The sequence below is a fragment of the Pelophylax lessonae genome (assembly GCF_965119305.1).
Source record: "Pelophylax lessonae genome assembly, chromosome: 6".
NCBI lineage: Eukaryota > Metazoa > Chordata > Amphibia > Anura > Ranidae > Pelophylax > Pelophylax lessonae.
In genome coordinates, this window is record NC_138773.1 from 180,327,169 (window position 1) to 180,343,441 (window position 16,273).

Sequence of the window (16,273 nt, forward strand, 5' to 3'; positions counted from 1 at the left end):
GATAGGGACAAGGGCCTTTTCCCCACACCCCTGGTTGGTGGAATCAAGGGGGCCCCAAGAACCCCCCTATGTGAATGAGTATGGGGTAAATAAAAATACAATGTCCCCGATTGGATCCTTTGCCACACCGTGGACCCGAAAAAAGGAAAAAATAAATTCCGCCTGCAACGAAGGCTACCACCGTCTGCCTGCTCTGCCGTGTGACAGTTCTTAAATAGGCGGGTGCCGTGATTGATAATGGATCTAATTATTTATTTATTTTTTTAAATAAAGAACCTGTCAAAAACTGTGTGTGCGTTTTTATTTCTATTTGACCCATACTCATTCACATAGGGGAGGATCTTGGGGCCCCCGTGATTCCACTGCCCAGGGGGGTGGTGAAGAGGCCCTTGTCCTTATTAACATACCCCAAGGCACCCCCTCCCATGTGGAGGGCAAGTGGCGTGGTGTGGCAAGCGTCATGATTGACAAAGGATCCAATCAGGGGACAGTGTATTTTTATTTACCCCATACTCATTCACATAGGGGGGATCTTGCGGCCCTCTTAAATTAACCACCCAGGGGTGTGGGGAAGAGGCTCTTGTCCTTAATAACATGCCCCAAGGCACCCCCCCATGTTGAGGGCAAGTAGCCTGGTATGGTTCAGGAGGGGGAGGGGCACTTGCTCGTCCCCCCCTTTCCTGGTCTGCCAGGCTGCATGATCGTCTAAGATTCTGGTATGGATTTTGGATTTGAGGGCTTGTTAATTGGGGCTTCCAGATTCTGAGAAGCCCCTTGCCTGCAGACCCCCACAACCACTGCCCAGGGTTGTGGGGAAGAGGCCCTTGTCCCATCAACATGGGGACAAAGTGCTTGAAGGTAGGGGGCAAAGCCCCCCCTGCCCCAAAGTAATCCCACCATTTTGAGGGCATGTGGCCTGGTATGGTTCAGGAGGGGGGAGTTTCTGTTGGCTCTTCCCCCTTTCCTGGCCTGCCAGGCTGCATCCTCGGATAAGGGTCTGGTATGGATTTTTTTTTTGGGGGGGGGGCTCACGCTGTAGTTTTACATTTTTGGCCATGGGGTTCCCCCTAAAGACCATACCAGACCCAAAGGACCCCCACACCATTTTTTTTTTGTATTGCCGGCAATGTTTTTTTTTTTTACATCAAGTTGTCAGTGGGGAAGCCCACTGACAACTGATGACTCATCCATTCTTAAGGACGCGTCGGCCGACTTCCCAGCCTGTTCCTTAACAACCAGCTTTTTACTGGTTGTTAAGAACCCCGGCGGCCCCGTTCCATAACAACCAGCTATTTGCTGGTTGCTAAGGACCCAGGCAGCCCCGCTCCATAACGCTGAAGCTTCTAAACGTAGCTTACACACTAGGCTAAACACTGCTAAACGCCGGCAAAAAATGCAAAAAAATTGTGTGCATGGCTTACTGTCAGGCCGCATTTGAGACCCACTATAAGAGGAGAGTCGACCACCACTGCTGTGCATAGTGATATATTTTTTATACGTTAACAGAGGACATAAGCTAGAGAATATTTTCAGCTAATAAGTCATGCTGTGAAAAATCTGACTTGGTATTTCCCTCTTTTAGAACATATCATTTGGATTAAAAGCTGCTGCAGAGAGAGGACTAACTGCCATCTTTTATACTTTTTGCCGTAAAACTCCTATTTCTGGGCTGAATATTCTTGATGATGCCGGCTATTCTATTTTACACCACGCTGCTTTACATAATAGAGTTGCAGTTGTTTCCCAGTTAGCAAAAGCTGGTGTGGATTTAAACCAACAACGAAGTAGTCATTTTGGTACACAAGGTGAATTTTCCACTGTTTTAGATTGCTTCATTTCACAACATAACATGTGATCACTTTTTGAAGCTAAACAGATTGGTTACTAATGTATACAAACATATATGTGTACAGATATCTTTGGCAGCATTATTTAACAATATAAAGCAGAACTTCAGGCATTTATAATAAAGTGTATGTAATGCAGTTGTGTATTAATTTGGAAAATATTAAATGTATTTCTTTCTCAGTTGTTAAGGGACACAGGATTCACTACTCTCAAATGGGTTACACTGCTGGCTTCACGAGGAATTGGACACTAGTAAACAAAAAAAGCCATTGGCCAGCCAGGCATAACTCCTCCCACTACCATCATGCTTCAGTTTTTGATAGTGTGCTAGAGGGATGGACAACTTATCATGCAATATGGAGAAAAATGTACCTATTTTAACTAGTCATTTTCTCTTTTTTGTTACTTTTGCCCGCCCCTCAGTTGGTCTACTTTTGGACACCCACTTGTCTCAGGATAACTGAATCCCGTGTCCTTTAATGAATGAGAAAAAAACAGGATTTTTGAACTTACCATAAAATCAGTTTCTTGGCGTTCAAGTAGAAAAATTGATCCCACCCCTCTATATTTGTGATCTACTCCTAGTATTGCTTTTCCACATAACTGAAGCATGTTAGGAATAGGAGGGCTTACAGTATACCCTGTTGGCTAACAGCTTTTTTGTTAGCTAATGTCCGATTCTTCTTGAATTCTGTGTCCTGAATCCTGAATTCTGTGTCCAATAATAAATGAGAAAGAAAACAGGAATTTTGTACTTACCGTAAAATCTGTTTCCTCTAGTTCAGTTAGAGATATGCCTCGTACACACGTTCAGATAATCGAACGACTTATCGTTCGCATTTTGTTGCATGATACTAATATCGAATTCGACAATGCATATAAACGTAGGATTTTTTTCGTACGATTCCAGAAAAGCTTCCTGGTTGCTTAGCTACGTATCAGATGGTGCAAAACAAAAACAATGGCAGTCAGGCTTTTTCCGTGCTATTTTAGTGTTTCTGATCATGCGCTGTCTTTGTCGATCGATTTTATAGTGGACGCATACTGTACTGATTAAACTATTGTCGTTCGCTAGGCTATCGTACGACAGAAGTTTCCATGTTTGTCCCTTCGGATTTTGTTGGATGAACTGTCGTGATCGGCTGTTGAAAGCTGTGTACTAACGATCAGATTATCGTGCGATCAAGTCAAAAGCGATTATTTTCGTACGATTATCTGAACGTGTGTACGAGGCATTAGATTGGATTCCTGCGTCCCTTAATCAACGTAAAGAAGCAGATTTTACACAATTCTGGATAAAATGAGAATCACAATTTTTGTGCTTACAATAAAGATCTTGACATCATCTTTCTCATTATACCAAAAAAATTGGGCTAACTTTACTGTTTTTTTTTTCCTTTAATTCTTTAAAGTGTATTTATTCCCAAAAAAATGTGTTTGAAAGACTGCACAAATACAGTATTACATAAAATATTGCAACAACCGCCATTTTATTCTTTAGGGTCTCTCCTAAATTATATATAATGTTTGGGGGTTCTAAGTAATTTTCTAGCAACAAATACTAATTTTAGCTTGTAAGCAACAAGTTTTAGAAAAGGGCTTAGTCTTTAAGTGGTTAAACTGCCCTCATTTACAGACCAAAGTTCATCCCTTTGATCTAAGAGAACAAAATGATACTTTGTCTATAGTTATCTCCCAGTGCTTAGTAATTTTGATAAACATTTGCTGGAGGCTCTTTTATTTATTTTTTAACAGCTGTGAGTGAGCAGAGAATGGCTTTGCACTGTATGAATCATGGAAATGCTGGATTAAGATCACGAGGGGGGTTGAATCGAGATCACAATTTTTTAACGATTAATCGTGCAGCTCTATTAGTATGTAAATCTTTATATCACCTCTGTCTTCCCTTGCACAGCAGAAATTAGCCTGGGAGAGGGAGGGTCAGCATTACAAACTAACAAGGACTTGCTGCTTGCATGTATGCTAGCAGAGAACAAGCAGACAGGAGGAGAGACCAAAGTGAACTCAGTTGTTGACTTATGTGTGCGATACTGCCCCTGCACTGCCCTTTCAGATGTGCTGTTTGACAAGATGTGTATGAATCACAAAGTGTCTGAGTTCCCTGTAATACAGGACAAGCTGCATACATCATACATTGTGCTTCATTTTTCACAAATGTATTTGTTTATTGCATAGGGAAAATGAGCCTCCAGAATCTGGAAACCGTCATTGAAAAAACAGGTATGGTCACTTGTTTTTGTTTATTTCTCCTCTTCACCTTCTCCCTATATATGAGAGGCAGGTATATGGGAATTACCAAATAATCATATTAGCTTATACCTAAGTAGTGTAAGAGACTACACAGGTAGTCTCCTGGACAGATTATTGTTTTCTAGACTGCAAGCAAGAAAGGCTAAAACTACTGCTGGAGCAGAAAGAGGTTATAAATCCCACCTGAGCGTAAAAATATTAAAACTTCTGCTTTCAATAAATCACTATAGGTTTCTTTTCCTTACAAACAATGAAGCAAATCTAACCAGGTTTATCAAATCAGGTGTGAAAAAATCTGGCCCCATTGTATGTTTTATTCTAGTAAAAGTAGTCATTTTGTAATAATATACTGATTTAATTAGAAATTTAAATTCAAAATGTAAAGGGATTTTCAGTAATAAATGAAAACTATGTATTGGTGTCATTCTTTGTGTAAAACACATCTACAGTACCATACAAGATAGCTACTAACAGAGGCAACATTATAAGACCGCCATATAAAACAGAATCATCATACAGTATAAAATAGCAACTCAAAAAAAGCAACTAGTATACTGTGCAAGAATCTCCAAACTACAGCCCTCCAGCTGTTGCAGAACTACACATCCCATGAGGCATTGTAAAACTCTGACATTCACAGACATGACTAGGCATGATGGGAATTGTAGTTTCTGAACAACTGGAGGGCCATAGTTTGGAGACCCCTGCTGTATGGAGTAGCATGAAAAAAAGACAAACTAGCACTTGGCCATATATATAGTAAATAATAAGTCTTTTGAGGGCACTATAATCATTATAATGGTTCAAGGTCACTGAGAAATAAGTGAAGATTTTGTTGTGAGCTTCGTAAACTATTATCAATTGAAAGGTCTAGTGCATGGGTGTCCAACCTTTTGGCTTCTCTGGGCCACATTGAGTGTAGAGAAATTTTCTCGGGCCGCATATAAAATATATACTATAGTTAAGGTATATAAGTAATAAAACGCCACCGCTGTATCAGGAATACTAGAATCAGTATACAGAGGATTACTTCTTCTAAGAGATATTAAAGGAACACTCTAACCACCATGACCACTTCAGTGATTTGAAGTGGACATGGTGGTAGGAGACAGAAACACTGCACATGCTGGGATATTTACAGTTATGTGCTGGGGGCTAGTTGCACCTCTAGCACATATGACTTAGGCAGCCAGAAAATGTCATGTCCTTACTCATACATGTATGAACAAGGACATGACATATTATGACAAAACGCAACAATTTACACACGCTAATGAACATACCTTTCTACCTATTTTGCAGACTGCTGGTGCGGTTACTGCTGGCGGTTACTGCTGATGGGTAATGCTGGTCATGCGGTACTGCTGGAGGAAGCAGTGGCTGCAGTAGAGAGCAGAGCCGCTGCTTTCTGTATGGTTCCTGTCACAGGCGGAGTGCATTTCATATCATACAGGAAGCAGCGGCTCTGTCACTGACTGCAGACATCCTAAGTCTCACGTGGCAGCTAGGAGAGCGCACGGCACTTGCAGCCTAGTGCGTGCCCATCCAATGCAGCCTAAACAATGCCCATCCAATGCAGCTTCACCAGTGCATCCCCATCTAATGCAGCCTCACCAGTGCCCATCCAATGCAGCCTCACCAGTGCCCATCCAATGCAGCCTTACCAGTGCGAGTCTATCCAATGCAGCCTCACTAGACCATGCCCATCCAATGCAGCTTCACCAGTGTCTGCCCATCCAATGCAGCCTGATCAGTGCCCATCCAATGCAGCCTCACCAGTGCGAGTCTATCCAATGCAGCCTCACTAGTGCATGCCCATCCAATGCAGCTTCACCAGTGTCTGCCCATCCAATGCAGCCTGATCAGTGCCCATCCAATGCAGCCTCACCAGTGCATGCCCATCCAATGCAGCCTGATCAGTGCCCATTCAATGCAGCCTCACCAGTGCATGCCCATCCAATGCAGCCTGATCCGTGTCCATCCAATGTAGCGTCACCAGTGCATGCCCAGTTAGTTGGAAGTCGCTATGGCTGTACCCCTGACTCGACTTCCTTCGTCCCCAGCAAAAAATAATAAATTGTCAGGGGGCAGTGGGCCGCATTGCCTGTGGTTCTGGGCCGCATGTGGCCCTCGGGCCGCAGGTTGGACATGCCTGGTCTAGTGCATCCAAAAGCTTTAATTATACATGGAGTTACCAGCAAACTTCTTTCATATCTTGTGGATCTGAGTAATATGGCTTCCCAATTGTTCTTGTCTGTGTTGGATGAAGGACATTATTTAATAATGGCGATCTGCACAGAAGAGTAGTGGAAAAGAGGCCTAAGAATAGGAAGAAAGAAAGATAGGGGAGAGAAATTGTTTTTTAAAAAAAGCTAAATGCTTAATTTAGGTTACAATTGCAGGGTATAAGCAGGGGCAGGTGCATGGAAGATAAAATTCAAAAACAACTGATTGCTGATTTTGTGGAAGTTTAGGGAGAATATTTAGCTAACAGCGGTCTAAGAAAATGTTTTGTTCCTCTGCTATATTGACAGCTGAGTGTGTAGAGTAACTTGTTTCTAGAGAGTTGTAGGCTTTTGCATCATTAAAAAATTACATCAGGTATTGTTTTATCACAGTCATGGTGATAGTTTACATTTTTGGGGGTGGTTTTTAAGATGTGCAAAGAGAGATCACACAAATACTTGTAGGTATAACATTTAATTAAGTAATGTCAGATACAGATAACAAATATAATAATAATATACTATAATATAATAGAAAATATATCAAGAATACTTAACTAAAGATGCCTTTTCTGCCACGGAGTTCCACACGTCAATGCAGGTGCTAACAGGTAAATCATTAATCACTAGTGGCCTGGCCTAACATTAAAAAAAATCTCAGATTTGTATTGTTACAGGTACATTACCCATCTACCACCTGAATTCTACACTATTCTGTACCTAAACGAAACCGACTTAAACTATAGACCCAACCCTAAACTACTTAAAGCAGAACTTTAGTCAGAAAATAAAGTTCTGCTAGATAACTTAGATCACTTCAGGCTGGCCCCTTTTGCAGGTATAGCTATGTAAAACCTTTAAAAAAATCCCTATACTGTTTACAAATCTAATAATAAGGTGGTGATCAAAAGTTTGGGCACCCCAGGTAAAAAATTGTATTAATGTGCATAAAGAAGCCAAGGAAAAATGGAAAAATCTCCAAAAGGCATCAAATTACAGATTGGACATTCTTATAATATGTCAACAAAAGTTAGGTTTTATTTCCATCATTGACACTTTCAAAATTACAGAAAACAAAAAAATGGTGTCTGCAAAAGTTTGGGCACCCTGCAGAATTTATAGCATGCACTGCCCCCTTTGCAAGGCTGAGACCTGCCAGTGTCATGAATTGTTCTCATTCATCGTCTGGGAAGACCAGGTGATGTCAATCTCAAAGGTTTTAAATGCCCAGACTCATCTGACCTTGCCCCAACAATCAGCACCATGGGATCTTCTAAGCAGTTGTCTAGAAAACTAAAACTGAAAATAGTTGACGCTCACAAAGCTGGAGAAGGCTATAAGAAGATAGCAAAGCGTTTTCAGATGTCAATATCCTCTGTTCGGAATGTAATTAAAAAATGTCAGTCATCAGGAACAGTGGAAGTTAAAGCAAGATCTGGAAGACCAAGAAAAATATCAGACAGAACAGCTCGCAGGATTGTGAGAAAAACAATTGACTGCACGATCCCTCTAGAAAGATCTGGCAGACACTGGAGTTGTGGTACACTATTCCACTATAAAGAGATACTTGTACAAATATGGACTTCATGGAAGACTCATCAGAAGAAAACCTCTTCTAGGTCCTCACCACAAAAATCAGCGTTTGAACTTTGCAAATGAACATATAGACAAGCCTGATGCATTTTGGAAACAAGTTCTGTGAACCGATGAGGTTAAAATTGAACTTTTTGACCGGAATGAGCAAAGGTACGTTTGGAGAAGAAGGGGCACAGAATTTAATGAAAAGAACATCTGTCCAACTGTTAAGCATTGGGGTGGATCAATCATGCTTTGGGGTTGTATTGCAGCCAGTGGCACAGGGAACATCTCACGAGTAGAAGGAAAAATGGATTCAATAAAATTTCAGCATATTTTGGATAGTAACATGATGCCATCTGTGAAAAAGCGAGGATGGCTTCTACAAATGGATAATGATCCTAAACACACCTCGAAATCCACGGGGGATTACATCAAGAGGCGTAAACTGAAGGTTTTGCCATGGCCTTCACAATCTCCTGACCTCAACATAATTGAAAATCTATGGATAGACCTTAAAGCGGAGTTCCGGGCACGAAAACTTTTTTTCAATAAACATACCCCCGGGACAGTCAGGGCTAGTACATTCCACAATGGCTAGCCTCTGATCTGTCCCGATTCGCACTTACCTGCAAGAAGAAATACTCACTTATAAAATTTCTTCTCCAGCGTTGCCATCTCTGTTGTGGGCAGCTGAAGCCGGCGCGATCCTCTTCTGCGTCCTCTTCCGTGTCTTCTTCTCCCAGAATGCGCCTGTACCGGCCCCTCTCGTCACTTCCGGTGCGGCGCCGCATTCCTCCACAGCTTCTGGGCATGCGGGAAGTGACGAGCGGGGCCGGTGCCGTCGCATTGATTACTGGGAGCGATGACGTTCAGCTCGCAGGAATCATCGCAAGACAGGAAGTGACGACGGAGCCGTGGCACAGAGGGAGGAAGTAGAGAATAGGTGAGTATTTTCTATCTACAATTACAAGGTGAGTAAAAAAAAAAAAATATACCTAACTATCCAATTCCTTTTCAGGTGAAGGAGACCAAGCGGATGGGCACAAAAAAAAAAAGGTAGATTTTGTGCCCGGAACTCCGCTTTAAAAGAGCAGTGCGTGACAGACAGCCCAGAAATCTCAAAGAACTGGAAGACTTTTGTAAGGAAGAATTGGCAAAGATACCTCAAACAAGAATTGAAAGACTCTTGGCTGGCTACAAAAAGCGTTTACAAGCTGTGATACTTGCCAAAGGGGGCAGTACAAGATATTAACTCTGCAGGGTGCCCAAACTTTTGCAGATGAAATTTTTTTGTTTTCTGTTATTTTGAAAGTGTAAATGGTGGAAATAAAATCAAACTTTTGTTGACATATTATAAGAATGTCTAATCTGTAATTTGATGCCTTTTGGAGATTTTTCCATCTTTCCTTGGCTTCTTTATGCACATTAATACAAATATTTACCTGGGGTGCACATGTTCAGTTGCTCTCCATTGTAGGCATTTTTAGGCCTTGCTGAGTTTTTAGAGTTTTTAGAGGCCGATTTGCTGACAGCCTTAAAGTGGTATTATACCCTCCTACCCTCCTATCCTTTACAACCAAGAAAGCTGCTTCTGTTTGAACTGCAACTGTCATGGTTCTGCACTGCATGTGATCTTGTGATCATTTGACCAGTTAGGACATTAGCCATTTCATGGTTTGACAGTTTGGTTGAGGACACAATCACATCAAACTGTTTTTTGAAACTGGCAAATCGATGGGTTTAGTCCGCTTTATGATTTACAGCTGGGGCTTTAGGGTTCATCAAATTGGCAGGCTCCAGCAAGAGCAAACAGGAACCCTGCTGGAGGCAATTTACAACACACAATAATTTTGGTAGCATAATTATTAATATGGAATGTATGTTTCTTGCTAAAGAACATTATTTTTTATCAAGTTGTTATGGGTAAAGTTCCACTTTACTGTGTGTGTTTCCCCTAGTACTCCAGTCTCCTCCCACACTGTAAGAAAATTCTGGCAGGCTAACTGGCTCTTGTCTACACTGGTCCCAGTATGTGCGTACAAATTACCCATGCATATGTGTCACCATAGTCTACATGCCAGTCCCAAACACAAACAATCCAGGAGGATTGAGGAAAAATCTGGACACCTATTTCATAATGATTTATCAAGAACAGTTTATGAAAACTCAATCAAGTGTTTTAAACGTGGTGGCCAAAAAATAGCATATATTATTGAAATATATATACTAGAACACCTCATCTTGAAGGATTTCCTTTAAAAATTAATTCCACTGCAATAACATAAATATCTCAAATTAGGACTAAAATATTAACCAAAATGCAAAATTATGATAAACCAAAACCAATGATTATGAATAATTTCCTTAAAACTGTCACGTGTAGAAAAATATACTTCAAATAAACACCAGTTATGTGTAAAACCCAAAGTATTATCACTTTCTCTCCCTGTACTGTGCACGTCCTGGGAATTCTGAACTTGGTCACACAGGAAAAGACAGAAAAGGAAGATGTACAACAACATTTATAGTGCCAATATTTGGGCTTAACACCTTCAAAGCATAAAAATAGTAAACTGTCCCAAATGTGAAAACAATATTACTGGTAATTTAAACAGTAGTTTTTTCTCCTCCTCATTTTTGTTTCAAATTCAACTTAATCAAAACACAAACTTTCATTACATTCCTATATTTCATAAAAATAACAACAAAATGACGTAAATTTTCCATGAAGGCTCTAATCTTCGTCTTTAGTTCTTGGACATCAAACCATATCGACAGAGCTGGCCCAAGACATTGTGCTGCCTGGGTCCAAGAATGAAATGCTGCCCCCCCCCCCCCAAAAAAAAAAAAAATCACGCCCAACAAAAGGCCCCCACATCCATTATTTTATGTAAATATAACATTTTGAAAATATGATATATACTGTTATCTTCTTCCATAACTCACCACCGGACCGGTCCACCAAACACCCACTGTATGTCCTCACTCCTCCTGTCACTCCTGTGTCTGCCGCTACCGCCGCCCTAGAAGATCCAGCCTGCCCTGTGTAAGATGGAGTGCGCTGATGTCTGATGTCTTTGCGCACACCACGATCATGTGAGGGACATTTCCCGGAGGAGACACTCCACCTCCTCATACTCCTCAGTTTGCACTACAGGCAGCAGTATGAGATGGGGAATTGCCACCCGTAACGCGCCGCAAACTTGAGGACACACAAAAACTGCTGGACAAAAAAATCTTGGGAGTCAATTTGCCGCCCCTCTCCAAGTGCTGCCTGAGTTCAATGGACCCAGCAGGACCCATAGTAGGGCTGGCCCTGCATATCAGACAGATGGATTGTTACTGTTAAGTACTATCAAGGAACTAAACAAAATAAAAGGTCTTAGTGTGATATTACATTTCCCTCCTAGAAATAAATGAATTGTTAGCACCAAACATACATTACACAAAACACTTTCCACAAAATACAAAACATATGGTTATTATTTTGTTGATTCATGAGTGCTCTCTCTTTTAGCTATATTTAATGAGCTCATATCAAATAATTAATGAATTATCGCCACCTGGATTTTTATTAAAGGTTGTCCCTTAAAAGTTGTCATTAATTCACCATGGTTGAAATAACATTCACAGATTCATCACATTTGTGCACAATGATTATACATCACCATAGCCATACTGATTTTTCTATCTCAGCCTCTTGTTCAATCCCAACTATATATATCTTGGAGCCTTTTTAAATGGTAAGTCCACCCTAACACTAAAATCTCTACATCTACAGGCATCCGCAATCTAAGACTAACCTATCTAGCCCTGTAATGAAGAAATCACTATACATACCTTTTTTGAAGCTGCTCCTGTCCAGTCCCACGCTGAGCTGTCAGCAGCGGCTTCTCTGGGTAGGTGGGTGCAGAGGAGGCAGCCGCCAACGGAAGCCCCATAGTAACTCTATGGGTGATGCCACTTCTTATTCATTTCACAGCTGTTGTCGGCTGTTTCCTCTGCAGAGCTTCCGCCGCTGGAGACTGGATCGGCTTCAAAAAAGGAATGTATAGCGATTTCTTATTTACAGGGTTAGATAGGTTAGTCTTAGATCGTGGATGCCTGTAGATGTCATTTTAGTGTTAGGGTGGACTTTCCTGATTCCTGATTCCTCCCATATTAACAAAAAACTTCAAAATCATTAGTGTTGTATTCTAGAATATTACACTTCATTACAATTATAAATAAAGGACAATACAAAGTAGATCTCATCTCCAGTGTTATCATTCACTTTTGTCCCGTCTAATGCTGGTAAGTAAAAATATTCTAAGCTTGGGCACAAATATAACATTGTATGCTGAACTTTACTAGTCGACTTAAAGCGGAGTTCCGGCCTATTTTGCAACTTTAGTGATTCCTGGAGTGCTCGCTATGCTGATCAACAATTGGGCATTTTCAATTTTTTTTGGGGGTCCCTTACCTTATTTTCAGGGCATTTTTGGTTGTACTTCCTCCTTCTCCCCCCTCTTGTGGCCACAGCCACCGACATCACTTCCGCCTTTGCATTGCATCCTGGGAGGTGTTTGTCATCACTCCCAGGAGGCTGGAATCAGGAAGAACTCCCAGAACACTCCCTGGAATAAGGAAGAAGGACACAGCAGATTACACTGTGGCTTCAGATGCCCACATCCAAAATGCCCGCGCTCAGACAGCGTTTTTAAAAGTAAGATTTTGACTAAAATCCAATACTGTACACCTTGTAAGTATGAGGATAGCGGTTCTGTAAAGGGCGATGGATTAGTATTATAGGGGTATTTTTAGTTTAAAAAGGTATTTGAGGCCGGAACTCCGCTTTAACTTGTGCAAAGGATGGAGAAGCAGTACAAGGATTCACAAGTTCATCACAAAAATAGTGCTAATAGGGGCAGAAAGCAGTTTGACAGAGGGATGATGAGTTCATTGCTGTGCTGCTTCTCCTTTCATTGCTGAGGAGGGTCCAAGATGAGAAGTTGGTTAAATGATGTTGGCCCCAGTACATCCAGGGAAGAAAAAACGTAGTGCAGGGGAAACCTTTGGATAGAAGGTATATTTTGTAGCAAAGGCTAGTTGTCTGATTTTATTTTTAAGGCCCCTTTCACACATGCGGATTGTTCATTTCATCATTTCAGTCACATCAAAATGGATGAAGTATTCATCAGTGTTTCATCAGTGCTCATCAGTTTTTAATTTTTTTTTATCAGTGCTCATTTGTTTTTCATCAGTGGTCATTCGTGTTTCATCCATTTTTCATCAGTGTTCATTAGTATTTCATCAGTTTTCCATTAGGCCCCTTTCACACGAGCTTTCCGATCATGTCCGCCTGTCAGTTTTTTAGGCGGACCTGATCGGATGCTCCATGCAGCCCTATGGAGCAGCAGATGTCAGCGGAGATATCTCCGCTGACACCCGCTGCTATCTAATCCGATCCTGTCCGTGAAATCCGGATGGATGGAAACCCTATTTTCCATCCGTCTGGAGGATCGGATTGGATAAGATCGGATGAAAACGGACAGGCGGTCCCTTTTCATCCGATCTCCCTTAGAGGAGAGTGGGGCTCTGACAGCTCCGTCTCTACAAAGTAAGCGGAGAGGGACCTGTCATCCACCTGCTCAGCAGGGATTGGCGGATCAATCCCTGCTGAGCAAAACCGTTGGGTCTGTCAGGCGCACTGCTTGTGTGAAAGGGGTCAGTTTTTCATCAGTGGTTATCCGTTTTTTATCAATTTTTCAGCCATTTTTCATCAGTTCTCATCAGTTTTTTTTTTTTTTTACATCCACTACCACTGCAAAAACAGATGAAAAACTGACCATTTGTCAGTTTACATCTGTTTTTCATCCAATCCGTTTTTTTAATAGAGCTTTGATCAGTTTAAAAAAACAAATGATGACGAATGTGGATGTGGATGATCATCCATTTACATCCGTTTTCCCATAGAGATGCATTGATGTCTGTTTTCATTCATCAACGGATGGATGAAAAACGGACAAACGGACAGCATTCCACGCAATTTCACAACAATACACACACATAATAATGCACAATAGTACATACAAGTATACTCATTCTTAGTAAATAAAAGTTAATATTGAATCAAATAGAAAGGGGGCAATTCCATCAATTCAATTATAAAACAAAATCCTGCTATAAATTGCATTAGCAGTTTTCTGGAATGTCTTTAATCTGTTTATCTGTAAATTATCCAGCTAATATTCATATCTCTGTATTTAGGACCCACTGCATTACACTTGGCAGCTCAGTGTTGCTCACTTGAAGTTCTATCCTGCCTGCTGGCTTTAAATGCAGATTACAAGTTATGTGACAAAAGAGGCTGGATGGCTATACATGTTGCTGCATTCTTTGGCACAATTCCCTGCATCAGAGCATTATACAGGAAAGACCCTGATCTTCTAGAGGCAGAAACAGCAGCTGAGTGAGTACATACAGACAACAATATACTATGATTGGTCTAATTCAGTGATTCTCAACTCCTGTCCTCAGGACCCATTAACAGGCCAGTTTTGCAAGATAACTGAAGTGCATCGCAGGTGATATAATTTGCTGCTCAGTGATTGCAGTATTCTAGTCTGCATCTCCCCAAGGTAAGGCCCCTTTCACACAGGCTTTCCGATCCGGTCCGCCTATCAGTTTTTTCAGGCGGACCTGATCGGAATGCTCCAAGCACCTCTATGGAGCAGCGGAAGCCGGTGGAGACATCTCCGCTGACACCCGCTGCTATCCGATACCATCCTGTTCATGAAATCCAGATGGATGAAAACCCTATTTGTCATTCGTCTGGAGGATTGGATCGGATAAGATCGGATGAAAACGTACAGGTGGTCACTTTTCATCCGATCTCCCATAGAGGAGAGCGGGGATCTGACAGGTCCGTATCAGTAAAGTAAGCGGAGATGGACCTGTCATCCGTTTGCTCAGCGGGGATCAGCGGATCGATCCCTTCTGAGCAAAACTGAGTCCGTCGGACGCACCGCCTGTGTGAAAGGAGCCTTATACTTAAAATCTTGCCTGTTAGTGGGTCCTGAGGACAGGAGTTGAGAACCACTGATCTAATTACAGTATACCAATAAAAGGGCTGGCATGGTAGCTGTGTTTTCTTTGAATAAATGGACTAAAATGCTCTTCAGTTAAACCTGAAATTGTTTATGTTGTCATACAAGTGTCCCTATACCACACAGCTCCCAGGTTTTTCTTGGACCAGAAGCTACAGGTATATAGACCATACATCAGTTACCTGTTGATGAAATTTGGTATCTTTGAGAACAATTAAGCACTTGACCTCCGGAAGATTTACCCCACTTCATGGCCAGGCCATTTTTTTGCCATACTGCACTGCATTATTTTAACTGACAATTGCGTGGTTGTGCAACACCGTACCAAAATGAAATTTATATAATTATTTTCTCACAAATAGAGCTTTCTTTTGGTGGTACTTAATCACCACTGCTTTTCTTTAATTTTTTGCTCTATAAAAAAATAAATAAAGGGTTAACATCTAGGCCAATCAAGGGGTTAACTGTGTGCCTAGCCAGTGTTTGTGTGTTAACTGTGTGCTGCTTTTACTGGGGGAAGTAATGGATTCTAGTCCCTGCTTTGCAGGAAAACAGAATCCATTCCTTACCCTCCCCCTGTCAGAGATATGCTTATCTAAGTTTGGCCCATAGTCACTTGTAGGGAGTGAGATGGTATATTCAGCTAAATTCCAGGTTTTCAGAACTGCTCTAAAAACATTTTTTAGAATACTGTACGCGATTTCTCTGTAACTGGGGAGATATTCATATACTTTGTTTTTTAAATGTCGAACAGCTTGGTTATGTATTGTCTGAAAGTGCGAAGTAGTATGGACAGTCCTGTAACTTTGAAGCAGGTCGGATAGTCTCCGTCTAACTGTGCAGCAGTTCGGATAGTCTCTGTCTGTAACCGAGGAGCAGAGCAGACAGGCTATTTCTCTATTTAGAAAGTAATGCAGACAGTATTTTTCTGTAACCGCTTAGTAACAGCATAGTCTTCAACTGTAAGTGGGAAGCAGTGCAGACAGTTTCTGTAGGTAACTAGGAAACAGTGCAAATTGTTGAAAATTATTTTGGAAAATACATTAACATGTTAAAGCTTAAAGAGGACTTTTAAAGCTTGTAGGAAACTTCAGTGATATATATAGTGTTTAAGTACAATGCATCCGGAAAGTATTTACAGCACTTCACTTTTTCCACATTTTGTTATAGTACAGCCTTATTCCAAAATGGAATGAAGTAAATTTTTTAAAAATAAAAAATGAAAAAAAAATCACATGTACATAAGTATTTACAGCCTTTGCC

The 16,273-nt window shown here is 41.1% G+C and overlaps 1 protein-coding gene across 2 annotated transcripts in view; it reads left to right on the top strand.

Moving 5' to 3' along the window:
• Window positions 1–16,273, top strand: part of ANKAR (ankyrin and armadillo repeat containing) — a 90,158-nt gene that overhangs the window by 13,120 nt on the left and 60,765 nt on the right. Inside the window, exons 6-8 of one of the 2 annotated variants that reach the window (XM_082260040.1) lie at window positions 1,583–1,805; window positions 4,045–4,089; window positions 14,172–14,373. In XM_082260040.1, the coding sequence (XP_082116166.1) occupies window positions 1,583–1,805; window positions 4,045–4,089; window positions 14,172–14,373 (470 nt within the window). The remainder of the gene's footprint in view (window positions 1–1,582; window positions 1,806–4,044; window positions 4,090–14,171; window positions 14,374–16,273) is intronic. The other variant, XM_082260041.1, reaches the window with a different exon arrangement.